A 19,163-nucleotide genomic window follows, 5' to 3' on the forward strand; every position below is an offset into this window, starting at 1 on the left:
ATATAAAGGCTGATTATTACAGGTTTTTTACTTCAGATTCCCCATCGATTCTATATTTATATCAACATCATAAACATGATAGCAGTAGTCATTGGTAGCAGCAGTACTCATTGGTAGTTGCAGTATTTGAAGAAGTTGGAGCTGTTGTACTCTTTGTTTCAGTAGATTATCATCAGGGCTTGTGTGGCGTTCAGGTGACTGTTGCTGGTGAACATGCAGCTGATGGAAAATGCAGTGTCAGGCTGAACACTGAGTGTGTCTGTGCCGCTTCATCGAGGCGGAAGTAAAGCAAGTGTGAGTTCTGCTTCGACCTGTGTCAGGTCATTGTGGTTTCCCTGTATGTGTAATGCTCCAACACCCAGCATGACTCTGTGCTAACTGTCAGACTACAGATTGAACACTTAGTTAGTGTATCTCTTACTCGGCAATGAAGACATACGTGGTTTTCTGTAGATGATGGTGATAATCACAAGGAGAGCTGCTGTTGTTTTTCTTCTTAAACACTCTCTTCCAGTGTTTTTGGATGTAATATCAGCCTTTCCTCAGGCCTGTACTGATATCCTGTCTGAGGACGATCCGTATTAGCTCTGGACTGGGAGATCAGGACCTGAGAGTGAGGCCATGTCCCCTAGAAGCTGACCAGGAATCTGGTGGTGCCATAATTCCCTTAGGTGGTGGGAGGATAATTGGGCTACACTGTGCTATGGGGAAAAAGTCAGAACACAGAGTTAAGTCTGAGTTTGTAGAGAAACATAAATGAAAGACTCCCTCTCACAGATTTAATGTTTCAGAGTTCAGTTTATTTTTCATGTGGCTCTGCTGTAATAGAGCTGTAATAGTGCATATCTCCCATCTCTCCCTGGGAGCCTGAGGAAGACATCTGGATGGAGGGACCGGCTGGAGACAACAAAGGGCCTTTTCTGCTTCCTTTCACCCAGTCCTGTCCAATCCTCAGCGGACACACCAACCACAGGGCCTGTTCACATTCCTCCTGTGTTTGTGCTTTCAGCATGCTGCTGTCAGCACTGAGCCGAGATGCTGTTTACTCAGATGATGGTTTCCCTACTGTCAGGTGTGTGAGTACGTCAAGGTGGAGGTGATGAACCTCAGTCCTCCCAAAGAGCCGATCAGGGCATTTCCATGACGACTGAATTCCTGTAAAAGTGAAGAGGTGACAAAGTGTTATAATGTAGGCCACATTTGCTGATGATGTTTTGTTGTATTAAGTACAACATGGTGACCACGCACGGTCAGCTGTGCAGATCATCATTTGAATAATCCTGTTTGAGTTAAACAGTATGTTAAATATGAACCGTATCAGCTAGAACATAACTGAAATAACTTACACAGACTTCAGGATGTGCGCTCATAAATCATGGATATGAACATTTGAACATAATGCAAGAAGTGACATCACAATCAGCAGAAACAACAGTGTATGCTCTGTTTGTATGAGACACCTGTAACACCTGTGCACTCTGTTCATAAGACTGAAAATATGTCAGAACATCCGTCAAGGAGAAAATCACTTCTGAGGTGTTAATAAGTATTTTTTTCATATTTCTACATTTAGAATCGCTTTGATCAGTAATTTATTTGTTTTTATTTATCCAGATTTGATGAAACTTGTTATAGAGACTTATATGTCACCCTATTTAAAGAAAGCTGTATCATAATTCCATTATAACTGTGCTTCATTCTTCTCCACCATGTGTTAGTGTTTGTTCACACACTGCTCACCCTTCAGTTATTTCTCCCCACACACCATCATGTGCTGTACCTGCTGTACCTGCACACACCTTCACCTGCTGTAACTGCACACTGAAGCTCTCTCTCTTTCTCTCCCTATCTGTCTGCTGTGTTTGCATTCATCATGAGCTGCAATTTACAAACTCACCCAAAAAACATTAAATATATTATATTTTTCTATATCTTTCTTCCTCAAATCTCCTTATTGGGTTTTGTATCAGTGTTGGAAATAGACAGTGAACATTGAGATGACAGAAAAGTGTCTGACTGAGCTGGATTTCCATTCATGTAATGAGAAAGACAGACTAGTACAAGAGCAAAAAACAACCCTCAGTTCAGTCTAACCCTCCCCTTACATACCTTTAGACGCTATACCAGAACCCAAATGAAATAGTTACATTCAACACTTTGTGTCTCTGGATTACTCACGTAAAGTGTTACTGTCATTGCAGGTCACTCTGTAAATGTCCAAGGCAAACTGTAATCTGAAGTAACGTACAAGTGCCACTAGATGGCAGCTTACAAAAACTGTGCAACTCACTGAATTTTCCAACAACAACACCTTACTGTTTTTCACAATAAAATGAAGGGATTTCATCCACTGAAACTGAAGAGAGCTTTATGTTTCTCAAAAGAGTAAATAACAAACAAAGGTCTGCTTCTAATTAAGGCCTCCTGCAGTCGAGGTAGGTCTAGGTAAATAAAAGCCCTGGTCACTATTTGGGGAGCTGCAGGTAGACAACTTTGGGGAAAGAGGGAAGAGTAAACTAAAAAGTAAGAAAGTATCTAACCAAACACATGCCGGCCCTTCCCTTTATGTCTCTTGTGACTTACTTTAAAGTCAGGTTTGAGCTGTAAAGCAGCCTCTGTTACACTGTAACACACTGTACTCATATGCATATCTATGCTCAGCTCATGCTCACACTCACTGTATATGTACTGTGTGTGTGTGTGCGTGTGTGCGTGTGTGCGTGCGTGCGTGTGTGGGAGAGACAGAGTGTGAGAGGAGAGTGTCCAGTAAGTTAATCGATCATGGATGTTTTTGACAGATAAGAAAAGAAACATGATGGGATTAGTTGTCAAATATAAATATACTTTATTGCATGAACTGCAGTGTGCCAGTGCTCTGTGGAAAAGTCTTTAACCAATGCCAGTATAGAAAGTTGTGGCATTCTTACACAAAAAACATAAACAATGTATTTAAAAAAAAAAGAAGCTTCTTTTGAGTTTGAAAATGAAAATGAACAACTGACTTATTCATCTTTTCTGAAGGCTGCTGGCTGTTAGTCTGGTGCTGGACCTGGAGAAATATTGAGTTGTAGACTGTGAAGTGAATTAGAGCATCTGAATAGTTGACAGTTTGCATAGCTTGACAATAACTACAGAGCCATCCTATCTGTGGAAATATTCATTTTAATTTCAAAACATGTATTGGTTGAGACCTCTGAAGTGCATCCAATGCTTGTTAATAGTTGTTGTTGACTTGGGCCTTAACATGGGAGTTGTTGAGAAGAAAAAGCAATCGAACATCAACAGTCGTATATTTACAGTTTTTGACAAAGACGTGTGAACTTACCTGAAGCAGCTGCATGTGAAAATGCAAATATCTGAATCCTTGAATCAGACTTCATACAGACTGAACCCCTCAAGTAATGTCTGAGGGAGCTGATGTGTGAGCTGAGCAGGTCAGCATTCACAGCAAGCATGTGGACGTGTTGATGACAGTGATTGCTGTGCCGCTGATTTGTCGTCTTTTAATCTCGTCTGTATTTTGCTCTAATTGATATTGACCAAAAGTGCAGATGTTGTATTGTTAAATACTGAAGCCTGTGTCTTCTGAAATGTGTTCTGAGGAAGTCTGAAATAACATCAGCAAGGTTGCAAAGCTAACGACTCTGTAATGACGCAGTGATCCGGGGATCTCTGCCAATGTGGTGACTCTTTAAGCAATGACCTCACTGGAACATGACTGGGCAGAATAGGAAATCAATGGTAAACTCTATGTAAACTACTGGTAAACTACTATGATACATGTGCTGCTTCCCACTGTGACCTCTGCTGCAGTCCTCACCTCCAGCAGCAGCTACTTGGACAGATGGAGCATTAAAGAGATTGATAGGCAGCAGGGCAGGTGTGCATAATGTTAGATAAAGTGATTGTGATCCATAAAAGTCAGTTATTTGTGGTGGTGCTGCAGTGAAGTGTCAGGGACATGTTGCATCATGTCCCTGCAGACTGCTTACTCACACTGCTGCTGGTTTCTGCAGAAACATCAGCATGCCTGTTTATAAAGTTGAAACTGGTACGTCTTTTTCAACCAGTGTTCCTTCTGTTCATGTTCTAGAATATATAATACAATACTACACGTAATATAAATTACACAGACTCAGACTTTTTTTTCGGTCAAAGCGGACTTGTGTGCTCGATATGAAACATCAACTATTCTTCCCTTTTTTGAGTTCAGCACCACAACAAACTCCGACTTCAGCTACATGTTTCTTCTGCTTCACCTGGGAGACGCATGCTTATCACTGCCAGCTGACTCAGCGTCTCACTAATGTTCAGTGTGAAGCAGCTTCATTCAGTGTGTTTAATCCCAGAATAACCAAAGTTCAGAGGTTCGGCTGAAAAAGTCGACTCTGGTTCTTCTTGACTGATGATTCAAATCGGTGATTCTCTGACTGTACTGTTTAAAATTGTCCTCATCTTATTGTGGAACTATGGGAGCTGTTCATGTCACTAACAAAGAAAAGAAATCATTGTAATAATAAAATGTTTCTAACGTCCACGTAACAGTATAAAAACTATTTGTCAGTTTTGGCGCGTTATGGTGAATATACGGCACCATAGGGAAGCGATTCCCTGCCCTCTCTGTTTTTGGCTGTGCTGAGTCAGTTCACTTCTCATATCCTGCCTGCTGTCTTTCTAATATCCTGACCGTGTGCTGTGAAAACTGCATCTTGTCTTTGTTTGGGGCTTCATCAAAGAATTTAGGCCAAAACCTTCAGTAACTGAGTCAGTGTCCCTTCTAGTAGGCTAAATCTTGCTGTCTTAAAGCTGTGATTTTATGAGCACTTTATTTTTTACTTCCGTTTTAATTAAATGGCCCTCTCATACATTCTTGATTTGAACTGAATTGGCCTTAAAATGCTGGACCTTTCTACACAATGCTAATTCATCAGCATGCAAGGTTGTTGATTAATACCATGCTGTACAGAAAATAATAATGTGACTATATGATGTGCGGCAGACAGATCTGAGCCAGGCTCCCTCTGATGTGATAAAACACAGTGAGCCCAGCGTCAAACTTAGTGACCTGTCTCTGCAGACTGTACTCATGCAGACCACAGGTTACAAAGCTAATATTGATGAAGTCATCTGGTGCTCTGACCGCCTCCTATCACACACATCAATAGCAGACCCACTGTGGAGCTGTCATATATGTGAGAGGCTTTTCCCCCAGTTGAGAAATTAGTTTGGACAGACCACCCTTGTTTACTAAAGAGCCAATTAGCACAGCATAATGCCGTCTCCAATTAGATTGCCATGGCCAGCTCAGAGGCGGACTCTGCTATTGTCCTGCAGATTAAACCCAGCCAGAGTGGTAGGCACGCTGCTTTGACTGAGCCTCAGGCTTCCCTTCCAATGCCTGCACTTACTCCCCATGCAGTGCCATCCAAACACACACACACACACATACACAAAGTCTGTGCTACTGAAGGCTCACTGCATATTGGGAATCTTCACTAAACCAGCAGCAGATGATCACAGTGTTGTTGAAGGCAAATCATTTACAAGAAAGTGAGCAATGAAGCATTAGCACTAGCTCATCAAGGGGTTTGTATACAAGGAGGAGAACTTTAAAAGAGAGCAGTTAATTGATAGTCGGCTTTAAATATGTTAGCATGTGTTTTATCTATAGCTGGTCGTACTTAGCTTTGTTAATGCAGGGGATGTTTGTAACAGTCCTTAAGTGCTTTGGTAGCCTTTCATCGTTAGACCCTACAAAATGACTGTTATCAGTTATTTTACACAATCAGCTTCATTCTGTCACTGACAATCTCACTGTAGGTTTTCAGAACATGTCTGCTTCTTTGATAAAGAGTCAAAGGCAAATTACAACTTATTGATTTCTAAGCCTACACAACAATGTTTTTGTGATGCTAATCATCCTGTGTTGTAGTATGTCAAATAATTAGGACAAGCCACTTTCCTGTTTTCAGCACTGATGCACTTCAACAAAAAAACATCCCAAACAATATCCCAAATACACTGCCAGGCCTGCTCCCGGACACTGCTGTTTATTTCATGTTTGTGTTGTGGTCAGGGTTTTCGGCCAACGGCTGATAATCTAAAATAATTTACCAGCCATAAATGTTTTAACGTAAATCATAAAACTGCATGAACAATAAATAAAGCATACATTTAAAACAATAAAATTACTGAAAACTAATCTACTGAATATTTTTAAGTGAACTATTGTTCTGAAAATAAAACACTGTTATACTGACATGCTACGTAACATCGCTTGATCTTATAGCTGTGTACATCTCCTCCACACAACCCACTTTGAGCTTATATATCATTGTTGTCAGATAGTGAGGTCATGCCAAAGAGTCCCGGACACAAACTGCAGCTTCTGTAGGCCAATCTAAAAGTGGCCATATAGTCAGTGATGGTCAAATGTTGCATGCTGCCACCAGTGCGCCGAGTCGATGCAAATCTATACGTCATCTTACATTTCATGTGTTATAGTGAGTGGAGTTGTGTAGCTGAAGAGTAGCTGAATAGCTGATATTAGTGTAAATACTACTGAATGGGATTTTACAGTTAACTGTGTGAATATGTGTAAAATAGTCAAAGGGATTGGTCTCTAGTGTCCGTTCTTCTCTCAGAGGATTGCCGGACCAGAGAGGGTCAATATCAGGACTTTTGATCTTGTTTTGTATGGAAGTGTGTTTATTTAGGGCTTTGTATGCAGGGTAATGGATTATAAATATCTTATATAATCAAAGCACATACTCTTCTCATGAACACAGTGGTTTGGCACCTTTCTTTACTTTAGATAACTTGTTATCTAAAGTAAAGAAATTGATGGAGTAAATAAAACCTTTTGCTCAAAGAAAGTAAAAGAAAGTGTTTAACTTCTGTTAATGCCTGACCATTAAGAGCTTTGTAAGTAAGAAGAAGGATTTGGATTCTGGATTTCACAGGAAGCCAGTGCAGAGATCTCTCTTGCTAGTTCTTGTCAGCACACGTGCTGCAGCATTTTGTAGCAGAGACTTATTAGAGCAGCCTGATAATAACTAATTAAATACTCTAAACTAGAAGTAACGAGTGCATGGACTCATTTTTCTGCTGGACATTTTGAGATAGGCACTTTGTTATTTTTACAATGATGCGTATATGGGGGAAAAAAGGCTGTGGTTGAAATGAAGCACACCAGGCAATAACCTGGGACATGCCTTTGTCTTAGCTGTGTTGGAGAACCATTTTAGATTGGGGAGAGATGTTGTGAGGTCAGTGACTGTGAAGAAATTGCACTAATGAGTCATAAGTTTCAAAGGTTAGCACAAAAGTGGAGGTCATGGAATAAGGAAGGGTGCTAATGATGGTGAGGCTGCAGGAGAGAGACATAAACATCCTGGCCAATTAGCTGTCAGCTGATGACCACTGGAATTACCCTGCTGGATACAGTCTGAGCTCTCCTCCAGCATCACTGTCAACTGAACAGGCCTGGAAAAACTCTGACCTTTGTCCCACAATTAAGACAAATACAGATCAAAGCATATGGTCGAAAGAGTGACCCCTACACTACACACTGATCACTCTGAGAGTCCCAACTTAATTTTCTCGTATTTCTTTTAGTTTTAATAATCTGAAATGATGCAATGAAATGATCTGGATGAAACTGAGTCAGAATCAGCTTTATTGGCCAGGTATGTGTACACCTGGCTTTTAAAGCAACAATTTAAAACACATAACTAAAACTAAACGGACTAAACGCTCGGGGCAGCTGTAGACCAGTAGCCGAACTCCTGTTTCTGTGAGGTAAAATGTTTTTGTCAATGGAGTCTGGTTGCTTTGAAGAGATTGAAGGATTACATTGCAACCCTTACAGACTGCTTCATAGCTGCAAACTAAAGCAATCTACTGCATCAATTACACTCATTAATTTAGTGATGCAGCCTGTGATAGGAAAAGAAATGGTCCTATGTCATGATGTTGAAACTCTTTTGATACAGTTAACATCCTGTCACGTCTGATATAACTGGTGATGACCATTAGTGTAAAAGTCCCTTATGTCTGACTGACATCACTTAAAAAGATAAAGCCAGAAATGTCACATACTCCTTGTGTGAAAAGAGCCAGCCCCTACAGCTGCAGAAACTGTTTTCTGTTTGAAGGAAAACTACACAAGTTTGTGTTAGTCGTTGCACATGCCGAAGCTTGAGTTCAGGTGCAGAGACTGCCTTTTACCCCTGAAAGCAAACCCCTTTGGCCCAAGACTTCCATTAATGACACGGTTCCAGTGTGTTTTGATTGGCAAGCTGCCCTCTCTGGTGCTCAGGAATGCACTAAATCTATGGAAAAGCAAAGTCTTGCTCAGTACAGGCCTGCAAGCCATAGACAGTGATACCTGAAGCTGAATGCAATCACAGTGACTGACTGTTACATTCCCTTTTTCTGGGGACCAGTCCTGTGGCTGCATTCCAGAGCCGTCCTCTGAAATTAGACTTTGCAGCCGTTCTGATGCCCTCTTCATTCGAAGGCAACATACAATCCTGCCTTCTTGACCACAACTAAGATCTCGCCAGCTGCTCCAAAGCAGCTGTCCCTATGTTTACACATTTAAACCTCTTGCGATTTGAGAAACATTACGTTTGTAAAGAGGCCTGTAAACACTCAGCATTGGACTCTGCACTGGGTGCTGCTGCATACTCCTAGGGGCCCTTTATTTGTAGTTTGAATCAACAAAATACAGAACAAAGAGTGTTTCTGTTATGAAAGCAAAATGGGCCGCACTTAAATAGAACCTTTCTAATCTTCTGACCTCTCAAAGCGCTTTTGCACTCCATGTCAGCATTCACCCTTTCACACAGGCATTCATACAATGACTATAGTGCCATGCAAGTACACTGATCAGCTAATCATTCACACACCGCATGCTATGCCTTGAAGAATAATTTAGTGTTCAGTATCTTGCCCGAGGATACTTAGACACGTAGATAGGAGGAGCTAGGGATCAAACCACCAACCTTCTGATTGGAGGGTGACCCACTCTACCATTGAGCCACATCTGCCCCAGGAATGCAATGTATAATTAGGTGTTTGTTGTGACCGAGCCCATGATGATGTACGAGAAGTGAGGAGAATGATTTAACAGTAATCTAAATAGATATCTGCAGAAGAACGCAGAATCTGAGGGCAAGGGACACCATTTGGTGTCAGAGGTGCTCTGGTTCCCGTTTGTTGACTGAGCAGTAGCACTTTTGACCTTGCATCAGTATCTAAATCTGCATGTGATTGCAGATAACAATCCAGCCATAGACCTCATCCATCAACTCCAACTCCATTCTCAAGTCTCAAGCTGCTGGTCAAGTCTTGGCCTGGTTTTTTTCGACATATGTTATTGGCATGTCTGCTTGACTCAGAAAGGCAGAATTATTTACCATAAGCCCCAGAGACATGTACAATATGGGTTCTGAGGTTGTTCTTACAAATGCAAACATGTAAAGTAAAAAAAAATATGGGTTGATTATATGTTTTTCTACTTCAGCACCGGACAGTTTTCATCATTCCTAGAATTGAGGATCCAAAGGATCCATTCATGTATCGATAAAATTGGTGTTGTTAATGTTTTCATACACATATCAATGAAAGACCTCGTCAATAAACTCATTGACAAGCATCAACAGTAAAAATAAAACAACTTTTTTTGTTCAAGCAGACCAAAGGGTTCCACTGATCATCAGCAGTCTCAGTTATTTAAAAAAATATGGATATGGTCAAACTTTTGGGTTGGGCTTGAATCCTGCAGGAATACTTAATGGGCTGCTTATGGAAGCTCTGCAGCTCTGTAGAGTGGTACACACTGCAAGGTGCTCATTATGTTCTTGCAACATCAAAGGTCTGAGTGCAGCTGAGAACAAAAATGACCAGGTATTTATTTGAATGTGTAATAATGAAAATTCAGTAAATGTGCAACATTTGGAAGTAACACCAATCCATCTCCTGTGTCCACAGATGCAGCAGCTCTTCTATGAGAACTATGAACCAAATAAGAAAGGCTACATACGAGATCTCCACAACAGCAAGATCCATCGAGCCATCACCCTTCACCCCAACAAGAACCCTCCCTATCAGTATCGCCTGCACAGCTACATGCTAAGCCGCAAGATTGCACACCTGCGCCACCGAACCATTCAGCTCCACCGAGAGATTGTCCAGATGGGGCGCTACGGAGCGGCTGAACCCGGCCGAGAGGACCTCCAACTTGGCATGCCTCCCTCATTTATGCGCTTCCACCCACGGCAGAGAGAGGAGGTCCTGGAGTGGGAGTTTCTGACAGGGAAGTACCTGTTTTCATCATCTGATGGTCAGCCACCCCGCCGTGGGATGGATTCCTCCCAGAGGCAAGCACTGGATGACATCATCATGCAAGTGATGGAGATGATTAATGCCAACGCCAAGACCCGAGGCCGGGTAATTGATTTCAAAGAAATCCAGTACGGCTACCGGAGGGTCAATCCCCTTTACGGAGCAGAGTATGTGCTAGATCTGCTGCTGCTGTACAAGAAACACAAAGGAAAGACCATGACAGTTCCTGTAAGGAGGCACGCCTACCTGCAACAGACCTTCAGCCAGATTCAGTTCAGAGAAGAGGAGGAGATGGATGCCAGAGCTCTTGCCAGTCACATCAACAAGGAGTCAGACTCCCTCTCGTTTCTCTCCAACTCTCTCAAGATGCTGGTGCCCTTCAAGCTGGCCACATCTGGCCAGGACCAGAGGGAACCGAAAGAGAAGAAAGTCAACATCCTGGTACCTCTGTCTGGACGCTACGACATCTTCGTGCGCTTCATGGTCAACTTTGAACGAGTTTGTCTGATCCCGAACCAGAATGTCAAGCTGCTGATCCTGCTCTTCAGCACAGATAACAACACGGAGCGGGTCAAGCAAGTGGAGCTGATGAGGGAGTATCACATGAAGTATCCCCGGGCTGAGATGGAGATCAAAACTGTTGCTGGATCCTTCTCAAGGGCTCTGGCTTTGGAAGTGGGATCCTTGCACTTTTCTAACGATTCACTGCTCTTCTACTGTGACGTAGATCTGCTCTTCACCAGCGAGTTCCTAAAGCGATGTCGGACCAACACTGCACTTGGGCAGCAGACCTATTTCCCTATCATCTTCAGCCAGTACGATCCCAAGGTGGTGTACGCCGGGAAGGTACCTAGCAACAACCACTACGTCTTCACCTCCAAGACTGGCCTGTGGAGGAACTATGGCTTTGGGATCGTCTGTGTCTACAAAGGAGACTTGCTCCATGCTGGAGGCTTTGACACCTCAATACAAGGGTGGGGACTGGAAGACGTGGATCTTTTTAATAAATTTGTCCAATCAGGGATTAAGTTGTTCAGAAGCACAGACACGGGAATAGTGCACGTCCATCACCCTGTCATATGTGACCCCAACCTGGAGGCAAAGCAATATAAGATGTGCCTGGGCTCCAAAGCCTCGTCGCATGGCTCCACCCAGCAGCTGGCCGAGCTCTGGCTGGAGAAGAACGACCACGGCTTTAGGAGACTGGCCAACAATAACGGCTCAGTAAGGACAGCGTGAGAATAGCCGGGCTGTCATAAACTCTACCTGAACCCGGTCTGAGCTCACTTCTTCCTCTTTGTGGTGTTTTCACTACCTAATTTATTTTTTAATGAAATGAAAGACTTCACATGGATATATTTTGAAAATATGTCTGTTTTTTATGAAAATACACAGATACGCCATGATGAACAGTTCATAGACACACAGTCTGGGCTCTAGTATGCAAGTGTTTTCTTTACGATAGAGGAATGTTGACCAATATTCTTGTGTTAGCCTGATTACAGCAAGCCTGAGGCTCATCCAGCCTGTTACATGTTATCAGGGCTTCTTAAAAGAGGAATTTCAGTATTTTAAAACCTGGGCACTATTTCTACATATGTTATGTTCTAATTAACAAAAAAGGGCAGCTGTGGGATTGCTCTGTAATGAACAACGTAATCCTTGGGGGGGCAAATGCCCCATATCCAAGTCTGTCTAGTAAAAGTGCCTGTTTTTGCCCCTGACAGGCTCAGATTGTTAATTTTTAGATACTGTGAGGAACTTTCATTTTCTGTCAATCTTGGCGACCTCTGTGGACAAAGCGGTACGTCTTATCTCTTTACTGATCCTGTCCCGTATATGAATAAGTAGCGTATTCTGAGGAAAAATCTCACCCTGCTTTCTTTCTCTAGAAAATGTAAACAAAGGATGTTTGAGCAGCATGTTGTTAATTGCCTTGTCTGACACCAACCCGGTGACAGTGGTAACAGACATTAAAAACAGCTATATAGAAACAGTCAATTTTCCCGCTGATTGCCTGGTTTGCTTTTGGTGGTGATAAAAAGGCATCAGTATTCATTGCAGTCTGTTTCATAACCAGCTAAAAACTCCTAGAGATAGACCTTTATGTTAGATGATGTTTAACTACAAACAGCCATTGTGTCTTCCTCTTTACATCCATCAGATTTGTTGAAGAATACTGTAATTTTACCTCACAGAACATGAGAGTTCCTTGTTTTTCCCTCACAGCTTAAAGGGGAATTTTACAGAGCCCATTTTCCCCGAAAGGATTACATTGCAAACATTACAGCCTGTCTCACGGCTGCCGGCTGAAGCGATGTGGAGAAATTTCAAAACTCGTTTAGACCCTATATGTATGAAAAGAATATATAGGGCCCGGGGTTAAAATAATTGGAATTACGTTTAATTTGTACCTCAGTAAAGTACGCCATCATGGTCCTTAAATATTCCTTTTGTCTTGTGTTCACAACAGAGACAGTGACCACCTCTGAGAGCAGCAGTGCTCCACACATTCCTTAAGTCTTGAATCTTACTGTCAACAAAAGGCTGATCTGAAACAACCTTTCATCAATGAAAACTACAATCCCAGCTCAGTCATTACTAAGAGCAATTTAGTTCAATTTCTTCCATTTACAGTGGCTTACTTTTCCATTTGCTTGTATAGTATTGGTCATATGACACAACACTGTTACTGTTTCTCCTTATTTTCTTTGTATATTTTTCTTCATAATTAATTTCTGTGAACCCAACTGCTGGATTTTATATTCTCAAATCATCCTTTGCTGTCTAATTTATTGAATTCGCAGGCTCCATTTTTCTACTCTGATTCTTGAAATATGTATATTTGAAAGATTGTATAACCATTTGTGGGATAGTTTTTTTGTAGTGTTCCTGTTCTTAAACTCATTATCACCAAAGAGTTTGCACAGTCTGCTTTAGGTATCGTGTGTGTGTGTGCGTGTGCGTGGGCGTGTGCGTGCGCGTGTGCGCGCGTATGGGTGGTGTTTTGCAGGCACAGACATGACTGGCTGTTTAATGGAGACAAACACAAAAGCTCGATGTACCCCAGGCCTCTGTGACGGCTGAAGCAGGACCCGCCTTTATTCACATGGGTTGGAATGGGAGAGGCGCTCTGGTCGGCCAGCTCATCAGTGTCTCTCTTTACATTTGACTTTCGTTTTTGTTAAAATCAAATGTGTTGTGGCTGGTCCCAGTCTCCACTGAGCTGTGATGTTGTGTGTTACCGGGCAGAGTCACTGTCCTACTCCTGCTTGTGTTATCTATGGGCAGGTACTGTACGTTGTAGCACTCCATTTGGTTAATGCTTCTCTTCCAGCTTTACTACATGAATGGCTGATGTTTAGGACTGACTTAACAGGATGAATGACTGCGCTGTCATCATAGTGTTTGTTTTTGTTTTCTTTGACCTTTTTTTGTAATTTTTCTTCTTTAAAATCTGTCAAACCGGGCAAGTTTTCTATTTAAAAAGAAATAAAATGGGGGGAGAATAAGAAATGCTGCTTGTGTGATATTTATATCAGTCCATTCAGTTCTCAGCTCTAATGAAAAATCATTCAGTGGCTGTTTCAATGTGCATTAGCTTTATCCCTAACATGATGCTGACTTCACATACATTATAACTCATGTTGATTAAACTGAATTGTGTTAGTAAAAAAAAAAAATTTAATAACTTCCGGCGTCTTATTTGAGTGCTCTCGGCAGTGGTGGTGGGAAATCTAAAAATGATGACTTTGACACAGATTTGTCTTTTGATTTTTTTTATCATAACTATAAAAGACTTTTGCAAAGCGGTCAGAGCAGCACAGAGACGCAACGTTTCTTCTTTTAATTCGGTAACCGCTTAAACACGCGCGTGAGACGGGCTGAATGAACGAGGAAGTCGAATGAGGGTTTTATATTCTAGAGGGAGGAGACGGAGCGAAACTCAGAGTTTCCTGAAGAAAACCTGCTCCTGACCAGGTTAGGTTCACAGACTCAGTTACCATAGTAACCAACTCACAACCATGTTGATTGCCTAAATATAGAAAACAGTTTCCTGTTTCTCCAGGAAGCTGAACATGATCACAATATGCTGTTGTGGACAAAGTTAAAGACCCGGCAGATGCAGAATGAACATCAGGCTTTTGTTTTGTGAGACTTTAAGGTTAAGTGATAATATCTGATGGATCCTCCTATATTTCTCATTTGTCCTCCTTCTTTCCTGTTTCATCTTCCTCCTCCTCTTTCTTCTTCCTCCTTAAAAGTGAAACTAAAGCTGCTGCACAGCAGCAATCAGGCCAGGGCATTTTAATAGTGCCAAATGGTGCACAGTCCTGAACTACTGTGCAGATCATCCCCAGCGGTGACACCCTGAGGGCATGTGGCCCGGGCATGTGGTTCCCTTCTGTGCCTCATAAGTAATCCACATTCTTTGCTGGCATTCAAAGCAGTCATGGAAATTAACCTGTAGCAACAGGCTGTAAATGCAGTGACTGAGATTGTGCATTTAATTCAAGCAATAATCATCATACACACTAAGTAGCAGTGAGTAAATCCTGCAGGAATGTGTGAAGCAGCAGTGGTGAATCTCAATGGTGCCTCTGTGACCTGTGTGTGTATCCCTGTCAGTTTTGGAGACGGAAGCGTTGCAGGGACAATAAAACACGACTGAGACAAGTCAACACTCTGCTTTACAGATCTGCAGCAGACACAAACGCAAACAGGGTGGAGGAGGAGGTCCACAGTGTTCAAACCAATCCACGCTTTAAAGGCGATGTCTGACGGACTGTGATGATCCTCAATTCTTTCCACACACACACACACACACACACACACACACACACACACACACAGACACACACATATGTAATGTAAAGCATCCATTATTATTACAATTACATCTTAATTCATGTAGTCATTTTTAAAATGACCAAACACATTAATACATTACACTTTAAAGTTCATTCTGACATAACAGTTAACAAGCTCAGGTCAGTGTCTGTTGTATCGACCTTCAGTGTGTATTCCTGAAAACACCTGACGTCATGTTTAGCTCTGTAACAAACACGCAAACAACTACACCATGTGATTTCAAATTCAGCAAAGCAATGACAAGCCTCTCATTCTGCTGAGTGTCACATTCAGGATGTGCAGACTATTACCTGTGTTGCAGTCATCACACACACACACACACACACACACACACACACACACACACACACACACACACACACACACACACACACACACACACACACACAGGGCTGTTTTATGGACAGTGTGGTTTTTAAAGACGCGCATGGAGACAGCGGGGCCCCTGTGACATTTCACCTCCTGTACCATCCATGCTGTGTGTGAAGCCAGACTGACGGCCGGGCCCAGTTTACTACAGTCAGTGGGGCCTCTCTGTGTCAGAGCTCCTGCAGACTCTTTATCCACAGACAACCTCCGCAGAAACACAGGGTCACTTCACACTGTTTGTATATGTATTTTAACAAAGTAACAGCAAACTGGCATCAGCATGAAAATAAACGTGTGGAATTAAGAAGTTCTGACTGTAACAGAGACTGCAGCAATAAATGATCGGTGGCATTAATTAGATTTGCTTCAATCACTCTTCTCTCTATTTAGGATGAATTAATCTGGATCTTTTGATGATGACTCAGCCAATGATGTAACTGTCAAGATACAAGTTTGAAATGAAAACACTAGCATTACAAATAAGTCATTGGCACCCCACTACATCCAAATATACTGAACCTCTTTCTGTATATCTTCAGGTGGTGCTTTACAAAGTAAAACAAGAGCCAGACGGTGCTTGGAGTGGATATGGTCTCGTGCATGCACAGGTCAAGTATATTATAACAACAAAGTCACATGCGACCTGGGATGATGTAAGGCATATGTTTATAAGCCCACATCATCTAACAGAATCTTCTCACCAACAATCCCAGTGACAGAGAACTCTGGCAGTCATCCAGAATTCAGAGAACCATAGTTACATCTGTAACTCTCGTTTCTTTCTTTCTGACCGCCAGAGGTGGTGCTTTAGTGGATGACCATTACCAGCACAGTCACGAGGAAACCCCTCTCACCGGAAACTGCTGCCACCACTGCATGAAGGACAGGGATTTTAACCCTCTTGAAACAGGCAAAGGTGCATGTTGAGGCCCAGGTGGCCGCAGCACAAATTTCACTTGCAGGCACCCTGCGTAGCGCTGTGTAGCATGTGATGCCATGATAGTGTGTCCCATTCCTCATTTTTATGCAGTTTTCAAACCCTCACGGACTCACGCACTGCACGCCTGACACCATTAAAGTCTGTCAGTGTTCAGTGCTTAGGCTTTAGGGTGGAGATTGGGGTTGGGCCCTCGTCATCTCAGCTACAATTCCACCCATCTCCTCCGAGCAGCGGTCGAACATCATTCCAAATTCGGCGGCGCCGAGTTTGATAAACAGACTGAATGAGGAATAGATACAATAAAGACCTGTCCATCGTAACATCTTCACTGTTTACTAACCCTGTTTTGGGCGCGTTTGTGATGTCAGACGGTGACGCAGCAGAAAAGACACTGACAGGAGGATACTTCAGTGGCAATGGGAAAATAGACAATGGGCATCGATAAGCGGGTCTTCCCGGGTCTGAAAATCCTGCATCAATGCCGTAATTTGGATGGGAAAGGGATATCAGATCTGCCTAAATCCTACACGCGTTTTATAAGTGCAGCTGTTCAGCAGACAGAGCAGAGCATGATGGGAACACAGCAGTGTGAAAGCAGAGACTGGTCTGTCAGTACCCCATCCGTCCCGGCTGCCCGATTGGTTCTGTGCATGTGCAAAAGTCAGCGCATGCACAGAATCAAACCTGTTTTACGACACTGCCTGATCTGTTCCACGCATGCATCGCTCGACTCGAGAGAGTTGTGTTCGTGTGGTGTCGGTCGAGTTAGCTAGTTTTACTAAATTAGCTAATTAGTATGTATGATACAGAGTTCTTTTGACAATCACTGTTAATAAAACAAGCAGTTGTGCAACTTTTCTGTGCTTTCATGTTGGCTAATAACGGCCACGTACTGTTATTTGTATTGTAGTGTAGTGTATTTGTCTAATATAGTTATTTAAAAAAAGACTGGCTGCCGTCGAACGTTCACACCTGAGGTACAAATCGAGCGGGAATAAGTATGAGCATGCGCAGAATGGATCGGGCAGCCGGGACGGATGGGGTACTGACATGGTCCTTATCTGCATCTGTGATCCGGCTGATGAGACCACAGAGGCCTGCAGTGAAGCCTGTGCACATTTCTTTTGTTTACAGTTAAAGACATGGGGAGTTGCTGGTCTACCCTTGCTTTGACTGATTCGTTTGTCTGAGTTATCATGTTGCGTTGGATCCACGCTAACACTTAAAACCCCCATAGTCACACAACACTACAAAAAACGGAACTGATGGGACAGTGACAAATCTGCCACTCAGTGGCAAAGGCAAGAACCTTTAGTGGGTGCAATTTGGCACAATTTCCCCCAAAGATTAAATTGCAGCCATGACAGCCTGTTTCACAGCTGCCGGCTGAAGAAATGTACTGGTGCCTGTTCATGGAGCCTCATTTACATGTTCAAAATGTGCATATTAAACACTGCGACAGATGTTTTATTATTCATTAACTTCCAACCTCAAATCATTCAAAGCAGTTTGATCATGGGGTTTTAAATTGAGTGGCATGCGGCTTAAATTACTTTAGAAGACGTTACACAATACTCAGTGATGGATGGATCAGCACACACTGGTCTCTGAACATGATTCAGTGCTCACAGTTGTTTTTTGTCTTGAAACACAGAAAATGAAACTGGATTTTCACTGTGCTGACAGATTTAGTCTTTTTTCAACAAAATAAAATGTCACAGATTCAGTTACAGACAAAATGAATTCTGTTCTCCTTCAGATATAGTCATTGCTGACAGTCCTGCAGACATCATGATGAAAAGCAGCTACACACACACACACACACACACACACACACACACACACACACACACACAGACACACACAGACACACACACGCACACACAGAGCAAGGTGTGGAAGTGATCAGTGTTGTGCAAGCCAAATCTGCTTGAGACATTGAACAACTGCAGCAAACAACAGAGGCATTGTCCTGCTCTAAGGGGGTGTTATTTGTTTCATAAACCGACCAACCAGCCTCCCCCTCTCTGTCTCCCACTCTCCCCCCTCTGATTCTGATAACACATTTGAGTTGTTGTAAACTACAACCTTCTGCAAGATCTCACACACATACTGATGTGGTAATTTGAGAAACTAGTCCAGCAGATCAGAGACAATATTCCAGCCGTCACGTTTGGGTGAAGAAGAAGCAGCAGATCCACAGAGACACCCTAAAAGTAAAAGTCCTGCATCAGAAAGATGTTTGATCAATTCTACGCTGACACCCCCAACAAAATGACCATCTAACTCTCTGTGCTTGAGTTCCACAACACAGCTGGACATGAAGTCAAACCTCCTCCACTCTAGTGCTCAGCTCCAGACCCCCCAGGGCTGTGGACTCCGCCCCCTGCTTGTTCACCCTGTGCACCCCAAACATGGAGAGCGGTCTTGTGTGTGCAGAGGTGACACCATCATCAGCTGCATTTCAAACAAGAATTCAGCAAACAACAATCCTGCACAGAGGTGCATGATGTTCATTTAAAAACAATAAAACAGGGCGTGGCTTCCTGTGATTGACAAGTGCAGATAATGATAATCAAAGTCAAGATGCTGCATTTGGTACCAATCATAAAAGTTCTCTACTCGGTGTGAG

The 19,163-nt window shown here is 42.6% G+C and overlaps 1 protein-coding gene across 1 annotated transcript in view; it reads left to right on the forward strand.

Moving 5' to 3' along the window:
- Nucleotides 1–14,077, forward strand: part of chsy1 (chondroitin sulfate synthase 1) — a 42,284-nt gene extending 28,207 nt beyond the window's left edge. The window contains exon 3 of the mRNA XM_069657963.1: nucleotides 9,997–14,077. Within this exon, the coding sequence (XP_069514064.1) occupies nucleotides 9,997–11,589 (1,593 nt within the window). The 3' untranslated portion in view covers nucleotides 11,590–14,077. The remainder of the gene's footprint in view (nucleotides 1–9,996) is intronic.
- Nucleotides 14,078–19,163: the final 5,086 nt, after the last annotated feature.

The sequence above is a fragment of the Semicossyphus pulcher genome, unplaced genomic scaffold, assembly GCF_022749685.1.
Source record: "Semicossyphus pulcher isolate SPU_LCO1_2020_fin unplaced genomic scaffold, fSemPul1.0.p SCAF_1, whole genome shotgun sequence".
Taxonomy (NCBI): domain Eukaryota; kingdom Metazoa; phylum Chordata; class Actinopteri; order Labriformes; family Labridae; genus Semicossyphus; species Semicossyphus pulcher.